Below are 23524 nucleotides of genomic sequence, written 5' to 3'. Positions count from 1 at the left end.
CTTTTTTAAGGAGCTTTTTGAGGTTGATGCTGCCTTTGGAAAACAAAAATTCTTTAAATTATTAAAACATTTCAAAGAAAATAGATAAATAAACAATCTACGTTTCAGCAATAAAATCATCCTTAAAAATGAATGCTTAAAAATTAACGAAAGGATCTTAAAAAAGCATAAAAATAAGCTAAAAAAAGATCTTCATGGCATGGTTATATGCTGCTGGATGAAACTTTGCCATTTTGTGACAGTATTCTTAAATTTTCGAGCAAATAGACAAGCGTAGGGTGCAACCAGTGCTGCAAAATGTCATGAGCATCACGAAATATTCACCAACGAAAACAATGAACGTATTCGTGATAGCTTGATGCTCATTGCTGATGCTCAATGAGAGTGCGTCATGACATGCCGAATGTGACGTACGAATGCTTGAGTCAAACGCGATACTCTGACTGACAAGGTGAGCTTAATGCCGGCGCATCCATAATCATGATTTTTTTCTGACTGTTTCAGTCACCAACACTCATGGCTGAAAAAAAGCTCAAATCAGCTCACGTACACAACTGAGATGATCAGAGGTAACACTCAAAAAGTTGAAGGACCAATCCAAGGTGGATTTAAAAATATCAGGTGGTGGACTCTAGTGCATTTTGACAATTCGTCACTTGACGTAAGGTCCCCAGGATTCAAACTTTGTTTACATTTATTAATTTTTTCCATATAATTTATCTGCCGCATTTTTTCGATTAAATATTATTTAAAAATTTATTTTGGACTTTTCGGGTTCTTATTTAACATAAAAACATGGATTAAAGTGTGTTATTTAGTGTTATTCCGTGAATTTATTCTATAATTCATTGTGTTTTCGACATTTTTGAAGATAAAAACAAAGAAATCATTTTTTTTCAATTTTCATATTAATTCCTCATTATCTACGAGTCGCATGGACAATTTACGTGAGATTAGAACTCTTACTCACATGATTTTAAATTTCATGCATAAACAAATCATCAAATCTTTTGTTGATATATCTCATTTTTTCGACAAAATCAATAGGCACACAAAAATGCACATAATAACTAAGAAATCTGTTCTATTTGCTAAGCTTTGTGCGCGGAAACCAATGGTTAACGGTTTTAAAATGACGTAAAGTCCCTCAACTATGGCGACCCCCCAAAGGCCCTAATCCATCACCTGATATTTTTAATCCACCTTGGACCAATCACAAGTTTGGTGACATTTTTTGTAGTCCCAACTCTTGGTCACTCACTTGGTCACGACATTTTCTCTGACGATGATAATTACGACATTCTTGGAACATACTTGGCAAGTGGTCTCAAGCAAAAAAATGAGCATACTTTCTCGCTCTGTCTGTTTTGATTGTCTGTCGGATCAAACAGAGCGAGAAACAATGCTCATTATGTTTCTTGAAACCACTCGGAAGCACCGTATATCTCTTATGACTATCGGGATAATCACCGGCTGAAAATGTGGAGAGCAAGTGACTGACCAAGAGTTGGTTGCACACAGTGTCACCAAGCATGTTATGGTCGCACCAACTGTTTGAGTCTCATCTATGATCATCACAGTAGAGCTTGTGACACTGACATTATTTTGTTTCAACCAGAATTTGTCATGACTATGTTAGAAACATTTTGCAGAACTGACCACAGTAAAAAAGTCATAACATAGTCACTGATCAAGCGATGGTTGCAAAAATGTCATGAAGCATGTATTGGTCACACCAAACGTTTTGATGATCACAATTGAGTACGTGACGCTGACATGGATTTTGTTTCGGTCAGATTTTTTATGTCATTGACGGTGACATTTTGCAGCACTGGGTACAACTTTCCAACTCTCCAATCAATTCTGTTATTTCAAGTAAAACCCATGACACTGGACGCCATTGAATTAGTATCATAGTGGGTGAAGTAAGGAAGCAAGTGAGAAGTAAGTAGCAATTTTGCCTTTTTGGAGCGAGTCCAAATTCGGTGGCAAAATTTTATATCATAACCATCTGGGGTTGATTTGGTCGAGGGTTGGAGTTTTTTTCGCCGCACACGTACACTAAAAGACACTCTCTTAGTAGGAAATCCCAAAGTCATGTAATAATCCATACCATATCTCCAATACGGTAATCGACCGTCTACCTTCTCTCATTTAGACAATCATTAGATGCAATCAACTAAATTACCATTCACGCAACTCCAGGCCATTGGAAAGCATTTATCCCCATCCCTGTCGCACATCGACCCGCACACAATTAAGATGCATAACCAATGCCGGAAGCGAACCCGAAATCGAATGCATCGATCGAACGACCTCACCTTCCGGGACAAGATGTCGCGAACGGATAACGGTCACGTCCGCTTGCACTACAAGGTTACAGTACCGCTTGCGAAGAGGCGGCGTAACACGTGTTACGCGCGAAACGCGTTGGCGGCGGCTTCGTCATCGTCGTCACACAGTCTATGCAATATTGCATGGCCGATGATGGGGTGCAGTAACACGCGGTCTAGTCGGGGCGAAGTCAATTACGTGCCGCGGGCAGCACAGACAGACGATGACGTTGCGGCAATTAGGCGCCGTAAGCGGTCAATGACGGCGACGGCCCCCGTTTGGGACAGACTATTACAAGCTATTAAGCAGACGCCACGGAAATACGGATGAGCTCGGATAAGTGGAGCTGTGTGAAAGTACCGAGTACCGGCGCAACTAAGTAATCGGTCACTCTTCCCGCCCTCGGGATGCACGCGTAAGTGCACAGGGCCACCCCGGTGGCGTGAAAGTTCTACGACCCCCTTTTTTTGTTGAGCTTTGGACCTTGCAAATAGGATTGGTACGTACCGGCGAAGCTTCGAATTCCCAGACAGTTGGAGGGATGGAGCTGACGTAGCAGAAACTTGCAGCACGCTTCACGGACCGACTGGATCTGCAGCAGGCTCGAGGCGGGAAGAAGTACCTGCACGAAGAGAAAGGAAAGAAAGGTTCAGGGCGGGTTGATTAGTACGTTCGCGTGCAACGTGGAGTAGGGTCCGTTGATCTTATTGGCGGCAAAAAAGATTATGTGAATTTTAATTGACCACTAATGAAGATAAATTGGGACCCTTTGGAGGGACCAAAAGGGACCCTTTGGAGGTGTACACTAAGAAGGGAGCGATTCAATCAAGGCGTATTTTTGCATGGTAATGTCCTCAATCATAAGCACATGTAGGTTTGCGTTTGTAAATATTAGATTCCAATTATCATAAACTATTTGATAATAATAGTTGATCGACGAATCATGTACAATCAAAATGAAACACACGTTTCATTCATTGTAGGAGTTATTTTCAGTAGAAGTGGCCAGTAATAACTCATGCATACCTTGGAATATTCCTTCCAAAACGAATCATTCTTCCGTCTTTACAAGGTGAAATCCAATGAAATATTGCCACAATAAAACTAATTTCTATTCTTCTCAAGAATTGTATGACTATCATTACAACTTACAACTTAAATGATCTTTTATGGTCATTATGCCTTAGCTTAAACAGCCAATATATTAAAATGTTACTACTACGCAAAAAACAACAAATGAATTAGAAATGAATACCAATACATTACTATCAACTTGAAGGGTTTTCCATGGGTTTTTGGATGCTTCCCATCCCAGCCACAATGTATTGATCGTTCTCCACATATTTTTGAATTATTCCCACAGAGTATTGGCAACTCAGCCTTTTGACTCAAATTATTATGAAAAAAAAGGGAAACGTTCAATACATCGTGGGAACCATTAAGCAAATAACATACAATTGGGAACCAATGAAAAACTCATGGAAAACCCAGTATATAGTTGTGTAAAAATTCAAAGATGTATGTTCCCATCTCTGTATATTCTACATTCGCCAATATAGATGATACTGAAGCATATTCAAAAGTTCCGTTAAGACAAGGCCTCCCGTCAATGAGCAATAATTATTTTAATTATTCAATTTCGATACTGTATAAAAGAAAGTTATTGGAAAAAAGTGTCTTGCTAGTCTTTCGAGACTTAATTCATTACCACGCAGCCGGATAGTCAATCATTGCTACGGGTGGACGGTCCATTCTGGGTTTGAACCCATGGCGGGCATGTTATAGAGTCGTTCGAGTTGACGACTGTACCACGGGACCGCCTTGCTCGTAAATTTTGATTTAATTGTAAATTAATTTTAATTTAAAGTACTCATACTAGCAACTTTATATCAGCTTGAGAAGGGTTTTAAACATGATAAACAGATTTGTTAATTGAAGTAAAAGATATTTATTCAAATAAATAAATAAGTAGCGAAAGGAAAAGCTCGTGGTACAGTTATGAGCCAGTCTCGTGGTACAAGCGTAAATGACTTAACAACAAGCTCGTCATGGGTTCAAGCGCCAAAAGGACCATGTCGGCATACGTAGCACTGACTATCCTGCTATGGTAATAAATAAGTCATTTAAAGTTAAGCCCACTAGTGCTACATTCAGGCCTTGACCAACAACGGTTGTTGAGCCAAAAAAAGAAGAAAAGAAAGGAAAAAGTGAAATGGTTATGAGATTTACGTTTATGTAATGACGCGCAATTTCTATTAAGAAAAAGTGATAAGAAAGTAACATGAAAACCATATCCTTCTTATAGGATGCTGCAAACAGAGGCAAAGTTGAAAGGTCTTTTTTATGCAGTAATGTTTTACGACGATCAGGTAAATCAGTTTTGTTACATTTTATGAAAATTATGGTCTCACTTGATGTCAATGTTAAATTATTGAGCAAAGGTTAACGAGTTACTGCAATAGTTAAATTAAAACAGCTTGATGAAGTATTTTTTGAAATTAAAACATGAAAGTACATTGTTTTATTGCATCCAACTCATGCATGATGTAAATGGCAAGCGGTGGTCTATGATTCAAAAAACAAAAGAGAATCAATCGATGATTGAAGGTACAGAAGGGCACATAAGCACACTTTCCTTTGGCGATTGGTCGAACCGATGTACCGAAGTGGGCCTTACCTGTACGTTATCCTCGGTGATGGTGATCTCACCACTGTACGCGTACTCGATGAGCTGCTTCAGTGACGAAGGGTCAATATCGTGCAGCGTGACCACGTCGCAGTTCCGCTCGAGCATGTCGTCTGTGGAAAATTCAATATTCCATTAGTACAGCAAACTACTCTTTGTTCGTCGACACCGACGGTGGATGGATTTGTCTGCGAATTGTTAATTGAATTCGCCAGCCCCATGGCAGGGATAATATTCCCATCGTAGCAGTGTGTTTTGCAACATCACCCGCTACCACCTACTTACCATTGAACATGGCGTAGAAGTATGGCGAAACAGAAGCAAGTATGACTTTGTGTGCATTGATCGTTTCACCCCCAACTTCCAGCGTAACATCGCACAGCTGCAAACAGGGAGAATAGAGAGAAGGGCGATGAAAAGTGGTGCAACAAGCAAAAAAAAAACGCAGCCAGCATTTGGTGCAGAGTTTCGGGGGTTGATGCGGAACTCGGCTGTTGCTGTCTAGGGTCGAACGAACGAACGAACGAACGGAACACTACGCAGACTACGCACCAATTGTACTAAATGGAAAATCCTGTTGAGTCTGAGCCGACTGAGCCCTACTCTACCATTGGTTTTACGTTTCAACTGACCCGTTCGTGCCAAAACGCTCAAGCGGGAGGACACAGAATCGTGCCAAAAAACTCAAGTGCAGCGTGTTGAGCCCCGGACTGAGCCGCAAATTTGATTGTCATAATTTGACTGTTGAACCTGTTTGACTGGTGGGAATGGCAATGTCGACACCCCCCGGTCGAGTGGCGCGGTGTCGGCCAACAGCAGCCGGATGTACGTTGGCAAAACGTTACCTGTGCATTCTGCCGCATGCGATTGATGGCGGAGAAGGAAGCTATGCAGTGGCCGGGGTTCTGGTGGTGGGCCTGCGGCAGTATGTCGTCGTTCGACATGTTCGGTGGGCTGAGATCGCTGGGGGTTTGCGTGGAGTTGCATGTTACAGTGGTGACATCCTCGCCGCCGTTTACCGTTTCACCGTTGGCAGTCGGAGACCTGGAATAGATTTACGTTTACGCTATTAGTTGCCGGCTTATATGTTGAGTGTTCGCGGGGATTATCGAAGCAATGGGGGAAATGGGGTGATTTGAATGTTGCAGCGATTTAAACGAATAAACTTTGTAGCATCCAACAAGGGAAAGCGAAGGGTCGTTAATTAACATTTATCTGTAGTTTAAATCGAACAGCGATTTAACCAATTGATTGGAGCTGTTCAGGCAACAGTTTTGGGGTATAAATTTCTCAACAACATGGAATAAGCATTCGTTGACACTACTGTTGGCTTACGGAATATTGATCAATACTTTAACCATGCTAGTTGCTTAATAAAAACGATCCTTTGGCGCAATTACCTTCTGAAGATTGAATCGTGAATTGGCATAGAATCGTTTAAACATTCAATAATTTGTTTGAAGTAAAACTTTAGTATAGCTCTTAAAACAGTGTAAATGAACTTTTAAACATTTTTAATTTTTTTGACTTGTTAGACCAGGTATGTCAAACTGGCGGCCCGCGGGGTCGATAATGAATGCGGCCCGCGAGAATATTTTGAGAAGTGTTGAAAGCACTGCAAACCAAAAATCTGTTATTACTATTTGTCGAAGTGTTTTCAATTTTCCAGAGCAGGACAATCATTGTGTCGCTATATTTTTCTAAATTAACATTAATGTTCCCATAACATCCAACAAACTTATTTTACACGTACGTACAGAACAACCGAGACCCTTAAGAAACATTAAATCGAATGCAAACTCATTTGTTTTATGTTTCGATTAAATTCTGAATATTAGCATAATTTTGTGCAGACTCGATTGCACATTCTATATGGAAAAACAGATTTGCGTCAACTGTCTAGAAACGAAATAGGAATGAAAATAGCAAGATACACCCACTCGGAAACTTTGCAACAACTAGTGATGGATTGTCAAACCAAAACCAAAATGAAATGATTACGCTTAAAATAAAAGGATTTTGATTAAGTATTAAAATAAACGAAATGCCGAAGTTCTGTAATACATAGCTAATTAATAGGTTAGCTCACACAGCCATTTGCTTAATTCGCGAATCATTTCCCTTCAAGGGTAAAAAAAATGTTTGCCAATATTTTTGGGTTCATACACCACGAATCTGCGTCGGATAAAATTATCGTAATTTAAAAAAATTATTCATAAACGACGGATTCTTGTTATAAGAAATGAATATACCACCAGAGCATTCGGGACTTGGAAATTAGCGAAAACTTCAAACATTAGTTTTCGCTAATTTCCAAGTCCCGAATGCTCTGGTGGTATATTCATTTCTTATAACAAGAATCCGTCGTTTATGAATAATTTTGTTAAATTACGATAATTTTATCCGACGCAGATTCGTGGTGTATGAACCCAAAAATATTGGCAAACATTATTACACGATTTATTACAATTTTTCTCTTGAACTGTCAAAAAATAGCAGGCAAATATTTTTGTTATTCATCCAGCTCGGATTGCTTATAAAAATATTCGCAACAGGCCGCTAGATTTCCCCTACCTCAATGAAAAAGTGGGGTTGAGCGATATTTTCTAACAGAACTGCCGTGTGAGAACGCGACAAATGAAAAATATCCTATTTAAATAATAAGGATAAAAGAAATTGCATGTGACTTTAAAATTAAAATTAAACATTTTTTAATAAAAAAGAGCACAGTGAAAAATAACAATGCAAATTTTTAAATAAGAAACGATTCCAGATTTGAAACGAGGAGTAAAAAAAGGGAATTTATTAAACAATGATGATTTTAAACAATATTTTATATAAATATTAAGGTATATTTTTTATTCTCAACTTTGCGGCCAGCGAATCACTGAAAATCTGTACTTGAGGCGCTCTGATGAAATGAGTTTGACACAGCTGTGTTAGACAATAATTTGGCTTTTATAGTTCTCTTGGGTCCTCGTCAATTGACCTGTGATATGCAATTATAGGGATTTTATCAGTCAAATTACTGCATTATTGTTAGCGTTTTGTGCGTGAAGTCATTTTAAAGCACTTGTTGATGAAAAGTGCGTTGAGAACGAACGACAGGTATTTGTTCTTAAATTTTTTATATGTACTGTCTTGTTAGGTATTTCGTTGGAGCGTTTTGTTTTATGCGTAGTCTATTATTGCAATAGACCTTGACATCGAGATGCTGAGTGTTTTTTGTAGTTGATTCGTAGGGCAACATTCACTTTTGGAGTTCATTTGCTCAACACTAGTCTAGTCGAAATCAGAATAGAGGTGATTTGAAAAATCGTTCCGATGTCATACTTTGTGGCTGATTAAGAGATAAGAAGTACTTTGCGGAACTATGCACTTGCGCTTTTAAACAAGCACTTGGTGCTCTTTGGAACCTTGCGGCAGGTTAGCCTGGTGTATATGGTTCATGATGGAACTTGAAGGTTTGTTTATAAAGCGTAATTACATAATAAATACGTAATTACGTAATTAATATACACATACTATATGCTTAAACGAAACAAATCTTGTTGTTAATTTCATTGATGATGCATTGCTTGAAAATAAATCGCAAAGAAAAATAATCCCCGGCACCCTGGCATAAGGAAGCTGCTTAGGCGCTATTTAGAAGGACCACCTGGTCCTTTGATGGACACTTTGATGCTGTTTATCTGATGCAAAAGGCGAATTCAAGCAGCGGGCTTTAGCTTTGGGAACATGCTTTCTCGTTCTTTCAAGCCGACCATCAAACAACACAGATTTGGTTTCTAACTGTCACAGATTGCTTGAATTAGTTCCTTCATTGAACTGATTAGTTGTCGTTCGTTCTTCTCAACTCACAGCATGATTTTTATGTGACTGAACTGAACTTCCAACTGCTTCTACTATATTTTTAGATCATTCCTTTTTCTATAGCGAATAGCCCAAAGAACGATGCATTTTGCATGAAATTACATTGTCTCAAGCCATAAAAAAGCGAAGAAACGTCGTAAAACGCAACCCCACGCCATTATTTCCATAACCCACAGACACGGATGCGATCACCACCATGCATTCCCCGCACGTAAGTAGACGATGAGCTGGTAAAAAGCAACGAATCTACATTCATTTGCACTTCATTGAATTGCTTCCAAGTGTTTTAATTTCACTTCCACTTCCTACTGTCTCTCTTTCTAATTGTATTTTTACGTACTCCCGGTACTATAGCCTCTCCAGTACGTGCCTTCTATCATCTATCGTTAAAAACAGACTAAATAAGGCAAAAAAAAGAACCCATCGGTTTGCTATTCTTATCAAGCGAGCGAACGACACAGCATTTCTCACTCGCTTTATCTTAATCTGTCTGTCAGGAGATTTTCCCTTATCTGAGCAAGTCTCAAAGTTTGCTTCACTTCCATTAGTGGTTGTTCCACTTTGGAGCTGTGCTTGGAAGCACTTCCGTTGCGTGGTTCGAGTTTCTCCGCAGGTGGAGGGGAGGGCTTGGGTTACAAACAGCAGGATTCCCACTTTACGTTGTTGGCAGGGTGAAATGCGACAGTTGTAAAATTTATCCCACCCTGCGGTATGCACAACGTCCCGCTCCGGGAGCTTTTGTTGAGCAGCGTTGCAAACCCGAAAGCACAACCACTCGAAAGAACATCTGTCCGTTTCGGAATCGATGGCACATTTCCGGTAGGATGAGTATTTCAACACGGTGATGGAAACAGTGGTTGTGGAAGTGCAGGGACACAAATTGAAAAAAAAGAAGAAGACGGAGTTGCTCAAACGCTTCGAAGGAAAGCAGTGGAACATCACGGCATGAGTTTTACAACATGTTTTTCTGCCGCGGGTGGTAAATGTAGTATTTTTGCTTGCTCTTTTACCCCCATCCAAAAACACACACCAGATGGATTCGTACGAAAGTATCGAATCTGCTGGTCATGGTCACAGTAAGGGGGCTGAAGGGAGCAGTTGCTGGCGCCAACAAAATAAAGCTCCAGAAGGATATACCCAAGCGATGGAATGATGCTGATGTGGAGATTTCTTTTCCAGCTTTTGCAACGGTGTGAGTCAAAGATGGAAAAAGCATTTCAATGAAATTATGGTATAATTTGATTTGAGGACGGTATTGGATAAGGGGTCCTGTTTTTTTGCTGACTAAACATATCTTAAATACGAATGTTTCATTGTGATTGCTTTGTGCTTGATGTTCTTTTCCGAAATGATCGAGTTTTGGGACAGTTTGAACAGCTTTGTTCATTTATGTTGAAATCTAGCCCATTTTGTATAGTGCTGAACGACGAAGAACATACGAAAGTACCTCGTCCGAACACTATCAACATTAATTATACCAAGCAAGAAGAAGATATTTATAGTCAAGCCTCAACATCATAGGAAACTTTAGCAAAACCATTTACAGGGTTTCCCACGATTTATTGGTTGGATCCCATCAATTTTTAGTGAGTTCCCATATTTTTTTGGTGCGTTCCCACGATTTTTTGGCCGTTTCCCAGAATTTTTTGGTCCTATTGTATTGATATCCAAGCGGAAAATACCAATTTATTATGGGAACGAACCAAAATCTATGGGATACGACCAAAATATCGTGGGAACGCACCAAAAAATCATGGGATCTGACCAATAAATCGTGGGAAACCCTGTAATTTACATGATGATAAGTCCCACCTCTTCCCCTGCACAGGTTTGAGAAGGACGAAAGTATCTTTACGATAATATTACTCTGAGGTAGTTTTTGAATAAAATAAAAATTTACGTGCAAGTGGTGGCATCGGACATCATTCGAAAGAATCTACTAAGTCATACAGACACCCAAGACGACCGACGTAGTTTCATCTAGAAAAAAACGGGTCAACTTCATCGAACACGTCAGGACATAACTGCGACATGCGTATGGTCAGTTCCACTAGTGCCAACACTGGTTCCAGGGCACTACCTTCCGAAGCAGTAGAACCTAATGTATTGGAAATTATTAGGACACACTGCAACATGCATATGGCTAGTTCCGCTGGTACCAACGATGGCACCAGGACACTACCTGCGGCCTGTAAAATCACTGTAAAATCTATACGAAATGGAATGAATAAATTCCATGCAAGTTGTTGTAGCAGTACAAAGCACTAAAAAGCGTTCCTTTATCACAAAAACGGCAGGTGAGGGCGGGATTGCTTCAAAGCATTAGAAATATATAATTTCAAAGTCCATAATCTCCTTCCAAGATAGACAACAGTAGAGAACACATTTAGTGCTCTTCTCGTTCGAGTTAGTTGCCTTCTCAAGTAAGCGTTTAATGCTCAATTGTTGTAGATTCGTTGGATGACTCTCGCTACGTGCTATAGTGGTCAATACTTCCAATTAGATTTCATAATTAGTTTCCAATTGTCCACGGAAAAACCCACAAAAGAAAAAAAAAACTTGTATCTAGGGTGGGATTTTTGGAGAACAATTGGACACTTCATATGAAAAAGGACAGTTTTTTCAAAATGTTTAATAAACATCGTAGGATCCTTCGATGGATTTCAATCTGCATAATTCTGCAGAATAATTCTGCAAATTTTGCAAAACTGCTCAACCACCAATAATTCCAATGAATCATCTGAACATTTAAAACTGATATTTAAGATGAGTAATTGCTTCGTCATCAACTAAGAAATCGATTAGTTTGGATAAAAAGAACAAATTGAAATACAATAAAGTCCCTGAATTTTATTCGAATAACGGCTTGAACTCATTTATTTCAAAAACCTTTGATAAATTCCTCGTTGAACATTGGTCTCCTATAGTTCTGCTAACGGGCCACTTCAAAAGCAAGAACTAACAAAATCATAATTATAGTGCAAGTAAGTACCAGCACCAGTAATCGCCATTAAAAACTTTTCCTCAATTTGCGGCTCGTTACCGGCTAAATACAGAGCAGAGTCCCGGGAAGTGAACGTGGTCGCTATTAGTATAACGAGGAACGCCCTCCGAAGGTGTGTTGAAGGACCTTTTCAAATTGAAACCAAGTACTGTTTCCAGTTTCAAATTGGATAGTTATAAAATGAGCCGTTCAACGATCGGGCAAGGTTCATTTGAGTTTCATCTGCGAGGAGAAATAGATCAGTGCCACTGTTTAACCGAAAGTAATGAAGCTGAACAAACTGAACCCACGGTGGGATGCTTACGATCGACGGGATTCGTTCTGGTTGCAGTTGCTTTGTTTGAAATATTTAGGCCTATGGCCACCGGAAGATACGGATCAGGCAACGCGGAACCGGTACATTGCGTATGGTTGGGCTTTGCGGATCGTGTTTCTACATCTGTACGCTCTAACGCAAGCCCTATACTTCAAGGATGTGAAGGATATTAATGTGAGTCTGTAGTTAGCTATTAGTGTTCCACCTGTCCATAATCTGTCTTTTATTGGGTAGGACATCGCAAATGCATTGTTCGTGCTTATGACTCAAGTGACGTTGATCTACAAGCTGGAAAAGTTTAACTACAACATCGCACGGATTCAGGCTTGTCTGCGCAAGCTTAACTGCACACTGTATCACCCGAAACAGCGCGAAGAATACCGGTAAGCTTGCTGGGAAATATGACTAGAAAAAGTGCTAAAAACGACTCTGCTCCAAACGTAGCCCCGTTTTACGATCGATGAGTGGAGTGTTTTGGCTGATGATCTTTCTCATGTTTGTGGCCATCTTCACTATCATCATGTGGGTTATGTCGCCAGCCTTCGACAATGAACGTCGTCTACCCGTGCCGGCCTGGTTCCCGGTGGACTATCACCGTTCGAATATCGTGTACGGTGTACTGTTCCTGTATCAAACCATTGGAATCGTCATGAGCGCAACGTACAACTTCTCGACCGATACCATGTTTTCCGGCTTGATGCTACACATAAATGGACAAATTGTGCGGCTTGGTAGTATGGTTAAAAAGGTGAGTTACGACGACTACTTGCCTCCAGTAAGGACAGGGAGTTTGTTTCCGTTATGCTATCATTTTATCAGCTTGGACATGACGTCCCTCCCGAACGCCAATTGGTCGCAACGGATGCGGAATGGAAAGAGATGCGAAAGCGCATCGACCATCACTCCAAAGTGTACGGTACGATGTACGCTAAAGTAACGGAGTGTGTGCTGTTTCACAAGGACATCTTAAGGTACGAATTGGGCCAATTAATTGTGCCATTTAAAAAGCTTGACCCAACTTTTCACAGCTTCGGTGATGAAGTGCAGGACATTTTCCAAGGATCTATCTTCGCGCAAGTATGCGCGTCTGTAATTATCATTTGTATGACACTGCTGCAAGCTACCGGGGACGATGTTACGATGGCCGATCTGCTGGGCTGTGGGTTCTATTTACTAGTAATGACATCACAAGTGTTTATTTTCTGTTACGTTGGGAATGAAATCTCCTACACGGTAGGTTGGACATGGGGAGGTATTAAAGTTTTGGGAAGACTATCAATACCACATAGTATGATGTTTCGTTACAGACGGATAAATTTACAGAGTTTGTTGGGTTTTCCAACTACTTCAAGTTCGATAAGCGTACCAGCCAAGCAATGATATTTTTTCTGCAAATGTAAGATAGCGGTGTATTTGTGCCTTCAGTACATTAAATGCGTTCTCTATTTCAGGACTCTTAAAGATGTTCACATCAAGGTGGGAAGTGTCTTGAAGGTTACGCTAAATCTTCACACATTTTTGCAGGTATGTAATTATGCTGTGGTATTTAGCTTGAAACAAGCTACAATCTTTGAAAGTAATTTCAATCTGTTTTGCAGATTATGAAGCTATCGTACTCCTATCTGGCCGTACTTCAGAGCATGGAATCAGAGTAATGGTGTTAATATCCTTAATGTTGAAGTAATATTTTGTTAGATTTATTGCATAAAGTAATATTTAATTTTATACGTCAAACGTAAGCCCGCTAGTTTTCAGTTAGCCCCTTTTCCATAATTTATCAAAATAGTTTAAATTGATTTCGAATTGATTTCAGAGTTTTAGGAGTTTAATCTGATAGGATATCATGTATATCCAATAGAGGTGTGGAAGCGTTCCCAAGTCGTTCGTTTGACAGTTTATAGCACCGTCGATCTATTGATCGCTTTGATCGCTAAGAGCACCTGCTTTTATCTTTATCTCGAACCTGTTATGGCAAGGGCGCTTTTCACACGGGTTGACATTCCTCGACAACATTCAGACATGTTAACAAGAGGGCTTAATTAACCATCGTTTTATGCATAATGCATTCTTACTTCAGCTTTTTTGTTACATATAAAACCAAAATTAGACATTTTTATTCTCACGCAACGATTAGAGGATGACGTCTTAAAGGTCCATTTAGTGGTCGAAAGAACATATAATTCTATCTCTCTAAATCTCACACGAAAATAAGAAATAAAAGGATACTTATTGCTTAACAATTTACTTTGATTTATATAAAAAAGTACTGTGCGTAGACTTCCTAAATTTATTCGTGAATTCATCTTGAAGCAGAATAAACGTTGATTCTTTGGTTAATAAATAAAATAAATCACTCAAAATCAAAACAAATCAATAAATAAAATAAATTAATTTGATGCAATGTATATATAAAAATTCTATAAATTTCATGTTTACTTTCACCCGATCTCTAAATGGACCTTAAGATAGCAACCGGCAAAGCTTTACGAAGTAATGCAATAAAAGAGCTGTAAAAAAGCGGATTTAGAAAAAAATACACCATTGATTTAGAATTCATCCAGTAGAAAGAACATACTGAAGTGATAAGTGATTTTATCACATAATAGTACAGTGGTACAATTCAAGTATTAGTCATAAAATGTGATTTTTTGTAGATATCTTTTTCCTTATTAATGTGCAATCTGCTGTTTCGATGAACTTGTCATGACTTATAACATGAAAGAATAAATTAAAGCAATAGAAAAATAAGCTTAAAAAAGTCGAAAATCTCAAATGACCTAACGCCAAAGCCTGCATAAATACGCCTCTCAATGAAGAGCCTAATTAAAGGATTGAAATATTCAGCATCCGCTGCGTATCGTGAGGTTCTCAAGATGTTTTGCAAAAAAAAAAACAAAAATAATTCATAACCAAAAGGAACCAGACGTGGTAAGATAGTATATTGCTAAGAGATAGTACATTGCTTCCTTTTGAAGTAACATTGTGCTTCAAGTGCTCTGTAGTTGCTGTCCGCTGGCAGCTACTCGAACACTTGACGGCGTCTAGACGTCTTGTACTTGTCTCAGATACACCCTAAAAAAACAAAAAAAAAACAAAAAAACAACGTTCGATGGCACTTACGTGTTGGATTTGACGGGCAGGAACATTTTCTTGTTGCACGCGACTAGCTTAGACAGATGCTTGATGAGAAAGATCTTCACCTTCAAGGTGCATATTCGGCGCGGTGCCGGTGCAACCGCCGTCGAGGTGGAAGGTGTCGGCGAGCACCTGCCTGCCGGTGGTCGTTGCGATGTCGAGCACGATCCGTCCGCTTCCGGCGGCGTGTCCTGCGATGGAAGTGCTGTATTGGTGGAGCTACCGACGTCACGCTGCGGGAGCGGTTGCTGTGTAGTGCTGGACTCGCCTACTGCTGCTGCTGCTGCTGCTGATGCTGCGGCGGCGATGCTCTGGTGGTTGCTGTCGTTGACGACGGTGGTGGTAATGATCTGCTGCGTAGCGGTGGCGGCGGTACTGATCGAAGCAAGCGAGGCTAGCTGTGCGATGGCAAGCTTAGGCTGCTGGCAGGGCGTTGGCCGCTCGGAAGCCACTTGAAGCCGGCCGCGGTGCTCTTCTAACTCTACGCTCACTGTGTCCGGTTCGTCCGTCAAGGCAGCAGCTCTCGAGCATCGGACTAGCTTGGTGCAGCTGGGCAGGGAAGCCGTCGGTGAACCCGTCGCGGAAGCCGCCGAGGCGCAAGATCGATCCACTTTTACGGGCGTAACGGCGCACGAGTGCCGCTCGGAAACAAACCGTCCTTCTCACTGTCCTTGCGCTTCTATCTTGCAAACGCGGTCTTTCGACACTTCACGCACCACTGACGTCAACGGGATGGGAAAACACGATTGCTGTTGCCGCTCTCCAACTCTGAACTACCGATGAAGTTTGCATGTATTAGATGAGCGCGGCTTGTGGATGATAATGCCTTCCCTTGCCTGACCCTGGCTGAGCGCTACCACGTTGACCAATTCTATTTTGGAAATTGGGAAAGAAATAAACAAAACAGACAATAAAAATGAATCGCTCTGAGCCGGTATGAGGAGTTCGAGCGGCGAAAGAAATGTGTGCGAGCTGGGATGGTGGTGGTGTGAGATTGGAACGGGACGGAATTGTAGAATGATAGACTGTGTGATTGCACGAGACGTTTAGTACACATGTGAGTCTCGAGCGACTCGTCCCAATAGCGAACCTTTCCAAGTGCGAACGATGACGGTATGGGACTGGGCGATAAAGATGATAAATTATGCAGACTCATTGTGGCCTTCGGAGGATACACGAAAGCCGAACGGGCCCGGGATGGTATCGTCAGTAGACAAAAGGATTGAGCCGAGAGAGGGTAACTCTCTTTCTCTCTCTCACTCTGGTGTGTAAGTAAGTTTTGTATGTGTTGTCGGAATTCGTTGAACCGATTAAATATTATAATATGAAATACGGCTGATCCTATCGCACACGGACAGAGTTTTGTGAGATTAATGTCTGTTATTGGATAAGTCCAAGCATTTATTTTACTTTTTATTTATAACATGATAGCTAAAAAATAGGTCTTATTGCTGATAAATCCAGTTTCCATGTTTTTATTACATAGAAGCAGTTTAAGGATATGATATGCGAGACAACTTATGTAAATTAGTTTAAAGATCAAACAGTATATACAATAAAAACAATTCGATGTCCTCAATCAAGATCTTCCAAGATTCTTTTATTCGGGAGCAAATATTTTTTAATTTATAATTTTAATGTAAAAAAAGTTGCATATCCATTGAATAGACATGTCACGTTTTTGTATCCAAATAGGATAAAAATCAACTAACTAAATTTTTAACAATAAATACGTCTATGTAACAATGTTCACGCAGAACAGAGCGGGACATAGGGTTTAGCTTTACGCTCGTCGATCAGTCGATAAACGTGGATGGATCGATAGCAAGGATGACGAAGATCGCCAGGCTGCTATAAAGCTGCTATAATTGCGTATGGTATAGTGGTGGGAGCTCGGAATCCGAACTACCCGATTCCGATTCCGTCCCCAGAAGCGTTTCCGATTCCAATTCCACAATTCGTAATCAGCTTCGGATTCGCACCACACTATCCGCAATCGATTCCAAAAAAAAATGAGAGAGCCGTAACCAATTCCGATCAAAAGTTCAACTTTTCCGATCACTAGTTTGGTAGATAAAAATTTCCAATATAACAAGTCAAGAGAGAAAGTTAAATACTCCACCACGAACGACCATTAGCCAGAATAACATAAGTTGAAACACGTTGCTGAAACAAATACCGAAGAAATTGGTTATTTTCTTCAAACAAAATTTAGCACAGCCTTGAAAATGTAGACTCCCTCTTAAATTGTTCCGCGTATAACTAACGTATAGTATAAAAAGTAAGTTTAAAAACGCCTTTATGAGATCAACAAGGAAGATTTAATAAGTTATGTTTAAGTTTAATAAGTTTAAACCTATAAGTTCTGGCAGATGAGTCCGGCAGATTTGACTAATAAGTCAGATAATGCGACCTGACCAAAGATCAGGTGATCTTGCATAATGGTTTGGACAACATTTTCATTTGTCTTAAATTTTAAACATTATTCTATTATTTTAGTTTTATCTTAAACCTATTCAAACCCATTTTTTAAATCAATCGATAGTGTCTATACATTGAGTGTAGCGCTCGTTTTTAACATAACAGATAAGCAATACAGTTAAATAAGCGACTGAATATTGTAAAAAAATATTAATATCTCTCCAGGCTATGATAAGCAAATGTTCCAACATTCCCTACCTTTGCGCAAATCTTGTACGACATTAAATGCGTAAGGTCGCAGTACGATACACTCTGTGGCTTCGCAAAAAAACGCATTTGTGCTGACCTACCTCGCCCAAAGTTACGACACTGAATGCGTGAGCATTTTGCAAAAAAAAACCAATATCAGTAAGCATCGGTCAAACGTAATCGGTTAGTTGCGGAAACTTCCAGACAGACAAACTACAGTACCCATCCAACACCACACCCGCTAGAGAGCGCAAACAAAACGACACCCACAAATGGGATTACCGTGGTAAATTCCGCCAACGTTCCGGGGTGTTGCACTTTCCGGGTTCCATTCATACCCGCCAGCCCGCCTACTGACACAATGGCCTACATTCGGAAGTTGCTGGTGGAGCTGACCACGTATCGCACGTACGGGAAGAGGGATGAGCGAAGCTGCCACCTACTACTATCGTCTTGCATTGATTCATGTTCACACACCCATTTTCAAAGTTGACGACCAGGAAGGGTGTTGGTTTTGGGGGGTGTTTTTCCCTTTCATGCGTCTCGGGCTGCTTCGTTGCACAATGGTTGATTGCAAATACACGTCAGCTCCTCCCAGCCCCGGATGTGGGGGAGAAAGTTGCACCACAAACAGAATAGAACGCGCGGACACACACAGACACCGCCACAAAAACGGGGCTCGTCATTAGTGGAGCCAGATTCAATCGGGTACGGTGCACTTGTTGCCACACCTTAAAATACCTGTTGCATTGTTAGTGGGGGATGAGCACGGCTAAAAGTAGGGAATTCAATTAGGTCACAAACGGTGTGCATGTGTATAGGACTAACAGATACATAATATATTGGCACCACTTGTTTCCAAAACCAACATGGACATAATTTACACATCACGAAATGTTGAAATTCAATTTCTAAAAACTCCCCTTCCCCACTCTAAACCGATTCACTTTCGGCCTCTTCACCATTCGGCGTGCTGCACGGATCCTGGCTTGCCGGCTCATCGTCGCCGTCATCGTCTCCGTCCAGCGCCGGGTGCGCTCCCAGATCCTCCAAACTATCAATGTACACGCACCGATCGCAGCAGCACGTGAAGTGGTTCTCATCGCCGAGGTTAATGTTTTCCTTCAGAAACAGAAACACCGCCCGCGGGATGATCGTCTCCTTGATGTGGTACCCGTACTGGAAGTCACACTCCATGATTGCCTCGTTAAAGTCCGCATCGTAGTCGGCGTTGGTCATGCTTTCGGGGTTGAAAAAATCGAAGAACGAACTGCCGGGTGCCTCCACCAGATTGTGCCCATCCTTCCAGTCGATGGTGCACCCTTCGCAGCTGTAGATTTCGAACCCGTTAAACTTGGCCGGTGCGTCCGGGTTCGGGGCGCAGCGCAAAAAGTACTTCTTGCTCAGCACCTCGTTCGCGAAGTACTCGTTGGGGGCGAAGGAAAAGAGCAGCTCGAACCCGGGCACCGGTTCGCTCACCAGCATGACCCGAATGTCCTGCAGCTGCTTCAGCACCGGCTCGTCCCGCTCCTGGATCATGTGCTCGAGGAAGCTGGACTTCAGCACGGTCAGCCAAAACTCGGGCACACCGGTCGGCTGGTCGGCCGCATCGTTCGGGGCAGGGTTCGATTCCGTCAGCTCCGGCACGTCCAGCCCGTTGACGATGCGGGCAATCTTGTCGTGACACTCGGCAAACTCCGCCTGATACTGGACCTCCATCTCGTGCGCCTTCAGGTGGAACTTTACCTCCCGCTCGACGATGTCCAGCTGAATCTTGCGCAGCGCGTACAGCTTCGCTTGAATGTTCGGCGGCACCGGGCTGGATGCGGTCGATTGTGCCAGCTCAATCTCCTTGATGCGCTTCTCGATGACGGATATTTGGTGAAGTAGGAATTGTTCCGTTTTCTCCAGCGATGTCGTTTCCTCGTTCGTGGGCGATGGTACGGAGGGGGAAATCATCACTGCTTCGTTTGTTTCATTGTCGGCCATTTTTTTGTTGTTGCTTTTTTGTTGGGTGCTTTTGCGGACACTTGGCCAGGGGTTTTACTTGTACGGAACGACCAACTGCACTGGTTAGATTCGTTGTAATAATTTTGCATCGCGGAGCAGCTGCAAGGTTGCTAGGATGGAATTATGTGCAGAGCATAATAGGGCGTTCCCATGGATACACAGTGAGCTTACTTTATACACGAGTTGGAGAAATGATGGCTGTCGATAAAATGCTTCAATTGAATCCATTCAACGTACATTTTCTCTAAAAATCCTCTTAAATATGTTTAACTTTTTTCTAATTTTGTATTCATAGATTATCTTCTACCATTTGACTATAACATTGACCCGAATCTCCTTTGAGGCTTGATGGCGGACGTTTCGTTAATCCTTTCTCTTAATGATTATAGCCTTTAGGTGCCGTTCGTGGTTCCAAACCTACAGTATCGTAACACCCCGCACGTACAGAAAAATCATAAGCGGGGTTTTTCGTGGAAAATAATCTTGGTATGGAACCGGGCTAGCATTATAATTACCACATAGCGTTACTACCATCAGCGGTAGAGATTAAGGATTTCTAGGAAACTCATAACCTAGATGGCTTCTGAACCGCATTTAACTCGGTGGGTGTGTGTTATAATCGTACGGATAAACAAGTAACGACGTGTTCCATGTTAGCAATTGCTCGGAAAAAAAACATCCACCATCGTTCCATTGACCAGACTTTCTTGAACTATAAAAATAACCAGGAGGACCGAAAGCCAGTGGCAGATTAAGGCGAGTTGAGGCCCTGCTTCAATGTCTTGCGGAGGTCGGTGACTCGAGAATTGAAGATTGCATCTGCAACAATTTACTGGCGGGAGTGAACTGTTAGACTACTGGCCTCGGGACCCCAAGCCATCTCTTAGTTTGCGTAGCGCTTGATCTGTCACTAGTTTACGCACATGCAAGTAGTATTTAATTTCAAAAATTATATTATATGAGAAGTACATGAGAATTTCAACACACAAAAAAATATTGAATTATGCCCATCTATATATCTCACAGCTTTGTCTTCGATTGAATCTGTCCCATACGATGTACTCATTGTACTCAAATTCTTGTGCAGTCTCATTCTTTAACGTTCCTTGTCTGCAAAACGGCTAAGTTATTATTAAATACAGATGTCTTTTACACTCATTATCGTATTAAGTTCATTTCTTATTTGTATAATTAGAAAATTAATTTCTTCCTTAGGGCCCCATCATTACTAGGACAAGTAGCATAATTATGGACAAATTTATTGCTTTGAATATAACTTATCATTGTTCTCCAAAATTTCTCCAGACATTTGTGTAGAGTAATCAGAGAATTGCAATAAAGGTTAGCAAGAGAGATGATAGCAAATCTTATTATTCGTTAGGGTGTTCAATATCTCTCGTAGGTATTCATTTAAATCCTCGAAATCCATGATAAGCCGGCATAACTGCGTAGGTAATTACACAACAAAAATAAGAAGATGATGATGATGATGATGATGCTCACCTCATACTTGTGTTGAGATGACGAAGCTATCGTTAAGATAATAAAGTTAAAAAAAAATAGATTTATTTACTTGCAAAGTAACTGCTTCTTGCGGGTCATGTCTTCCGAATGCATTGAGAATTTATTGACGATTTTTGTTCAGCATACGTTGGTCTTGCTAACACAGGCTTTGTACCAATTGAAAAGTTCTTCAATGTGATTGTTTTAATACGCGATAAATTATTGCACTGAATCTCGAGTTTATACACAGTTGATATCGTGAGGGCATTGTTCTCTCCTGAGGGAGCTCCTGCACACAGCGTTGATAGAAGGTTTTATTTCGACAAAAACTTCGTCGGAACACTGAAGACTAAAATAGAGTCGTTCCAGGAATTCACATTCACCTTATTAAAAAAAATATTTATGTATTATGTCAATTTGCCCGTTTGAAAAGGGTACTCGTGGTCGTAAACCTTTCCTGTAAACAGATCGATTTCTCTTAAACCGATCAGAATATCCTTATATACATAAAATAAACCTTGCATGAACCTACTTAGTTGCTATGTACTTTCAGAAAATCCTGAATCTTTCAATACATTCAATTTCAATACAATACATAATTCCCCTTAAAAAGCCTTAAGTCCCACCGTTCGACAGCATCGACCAAACCGAAACAATCTATCATAAATTACCGTTACTTTGGACAGCTGAAAGAAAAACACATCCGTTTTTGGAACGATCTGCCCCCATCAAACGGAATTAGGTGTATTATAAATTAATGGTGATGCTTCTCGCTACGCAACCTGTCGCTTTGAAGTCATGCAGCAAACCGACCATCGTTAGCCCTGTGCTAGGTTGTCGACGGACCTTGAATAAGAATGAACCGAGAAAGTAACCGAACCAAACAACCGCACCATGCTCCATTCATTTTGCGTGCCCCGCTGGTTGTTAGATCCTGCCGGGGGCCGAGAGTTTCGCCACAGTTCCCGAAGGATAACACGCACACGCACGGCGTTTCGGAGAGTATATAACCACGTGTCTCGAGAGGGAGCTGCGAGAAGGCTGCTACGCATTTACTTCCTCCGTTGAGTCGTTTCGGGGAAAAAAGTAGGTCAATGTTGCCGAATTTCAGTTCCCCTGCTCCCCCCCCGTCTGCTGCCCCAAAAACCTGTGCAAAAGCGTATAATTTTACGACCCCTCACCCCGTTAACCATATGATATGCCCTTTTGCGAGCCTCAACATATTCCTTTTCCTTTGGGTTGGTTAGGGTTTCCTCTAGCTTTGGGACGGTGCTGAGAACGAATGAAACCTTCCAGTCTGGACTTTTGTACTTATCATGTCGGAGATTTCCAAATAAGAACCACCGTTGTTTGTCTGGGCGATGGGAATAATGTCTAAACACCACAGAAATGATAGCGGGTAGCCGGTCCCGGAGCGAAGACAAATGTGAACCCTCCATCTAAACGGACCACAACGAGAAGAGCCTGTCCGGCTGGAAAGTGAGCCTTCGGTATCGCTTGCAGGATCTACCACGATGCTTGATTCTATTTCCGTTCTCGCCACCCGCTGTATGCGGCACACACACACACACAGCCAGGCCAGGTTAACCTGCGTCGATGGGGTGGACGGTACATGGGTCGATTTTCAGTTCGCTCGCCCGCCCGCCGCGACCCATACCAAAACGGTGGAGAAGCAATTTTCACCTTGTTTTTCACTTTCACTTTTCCGGCCAACCGACCCGACACCAAACCGAATCCGGGCTCGGCTGTGTGAGTGTGTGTGCTGGCGTCATCGTCTCGGCCGAACGTGCTGCCTAGTGCCGCACGGTGTGCATGTGGCGTAATGCTACCCCCGAGTTATGTAATACACCGGTGGCCCCAGGACCGGGGCCCAGCATTGGAACACCATGCGCATTTTCTTCCGTTTATCGATTGCTTCTTTCCTTCCTCGGGCAGTGCTTTAAGCGGGACAGGGGGCGCGGGACAACGCCGTATTTACACATTCGCTCATAGT

General features: G+C 41.5%; 3 protein-coding genes across 7 annotated transcripts in view; 1 reads left to right on the top strand and 2 right to left on the bottom strand.

The window, feature by feature from the left end:
* The window catches only part of LOC121596735 (kelch-like protein 17), a 40159-nt gene that overhangs the window by 5516 nt on the left and 11119 nt on the right, over nucleotides 1–23524 (bottom strand). For 3 of the 5 annotated variants that reach the window (XM_041921932.1, XM_041921935.1, XM_041921934.1), the window contains exons 2-6: nucleotides 15334–16219; nucleotides 5866–6064; nucleotides 5306–5402; nucleotides 5012–5133; nucleotides 2842–2956 (exon numbers count right to left, since the gene is read on the bottom strand). In XM_041921932.1, the coding sequence (XP_041777866.1) occupies nucleotides 2842–2956; nucleotides 5012–5133; nucleotides 5306–5402; nucleotides 5866–6064; nucleotides 15334–15359 (559 nt within the window). In that variant the 5' untranslated portion in view covers nucleotides 15360–16219. Of the gene's footprint in view, nucleotides 1–2841; nucleotides 2957–5011; nucleotides 5134–5305; nucleotides 5403–5865; nucleotides 6065–9233; nucleotides 9282–15333; nucleotides 16220–21601; nucleotides 21882–23524 lie in introns of those variants that run through there. The other 2 variants (XM_041921936.1, XM_041921937.1) reach the window with 2 other exon arrangements.
* Nucleotides 12090–14408, top strand: LOC121596736 (odorant receptor Or1). Its single transcript, XM_041921938.1, has 8 exons — nucleotides 12090–12387; nucleotides 12448–12596; nucleotides 12658–12961; nucleotides 13033–13184; nucleotides 13242–13446; nucleotides 13521–13609; nucleotides 13665–13737; nucleotides 13812–14408. Exons 1-8 carry the CDS (start codon nucleotides 12163–12165, stop codon nucleotides 13866–13868), a joined length of 1254 nt encoding a protein of 417 aa, XP_041777872.1. The 5' UTR covers nucleotides 12090–12162; the 3' UTR covers nucleotides 13869–14408.
* Nucleotides 18835–20150, bottom strand: LOC121596737 (nucleosome assembly protein 1-like 1). Its single transcript, XM_041921939.1, has one exon. It carries the CDS (start codon nucleotides 20005–20007, stop codon nucleotides 18952–18954), a length of 1056 nt encoding a protein of 351 aa, XP_041777873.1. The 5' UTR covers nucleotides 20008–20150; the 3' UTR covers nucleotides 18835–18951.

This window comes from Anopheles merus, chromosome 3R (genome assembly GCF_017562075.2).
Source record: "Anopheles merus strain MAF chromosome 3R, AmerM5.1, whole genome shotgun sequence".
Classification (NCBI taxonomy): Eukaryota; Metazoa; Arthropoda; class Insecta; order Diptera; family Culicidae; genus Anopheles; species Anopheles merus.
This window is presented reverse-complemented; position numbering and strand designations above follow the sequence as displayed.

Coding starts and splice junctions, on each gene's coding strand:
- LOC121596736 (XM_041921938.1), top strand. CDS start 12,163: ATGAAGCTGAACAAACTGAACCCACGGTGGGATGCTTACGATCGACGG. Junction 12,388..12,447: donor AGGATGTGAAGGATATTAAT/GTGAGTCTGTAG, acceptor TTTATTGGGTAG/GACATCGCAAATGCATTGTT. Junction 13,447..13,520: donor GGAATGAAATCTCCTACACG/GTAGGTTGGACA, acceptor GTTTCGTTACAG/ACGGATAAATTTACAGAGTT.
- LOC121596737 (XM_041921939.1), bottom strand. CDS start 20,007: ATGGCCGACAATGAAACAAACGAAGCAGTGATGATTTCCCCCTCCGTA.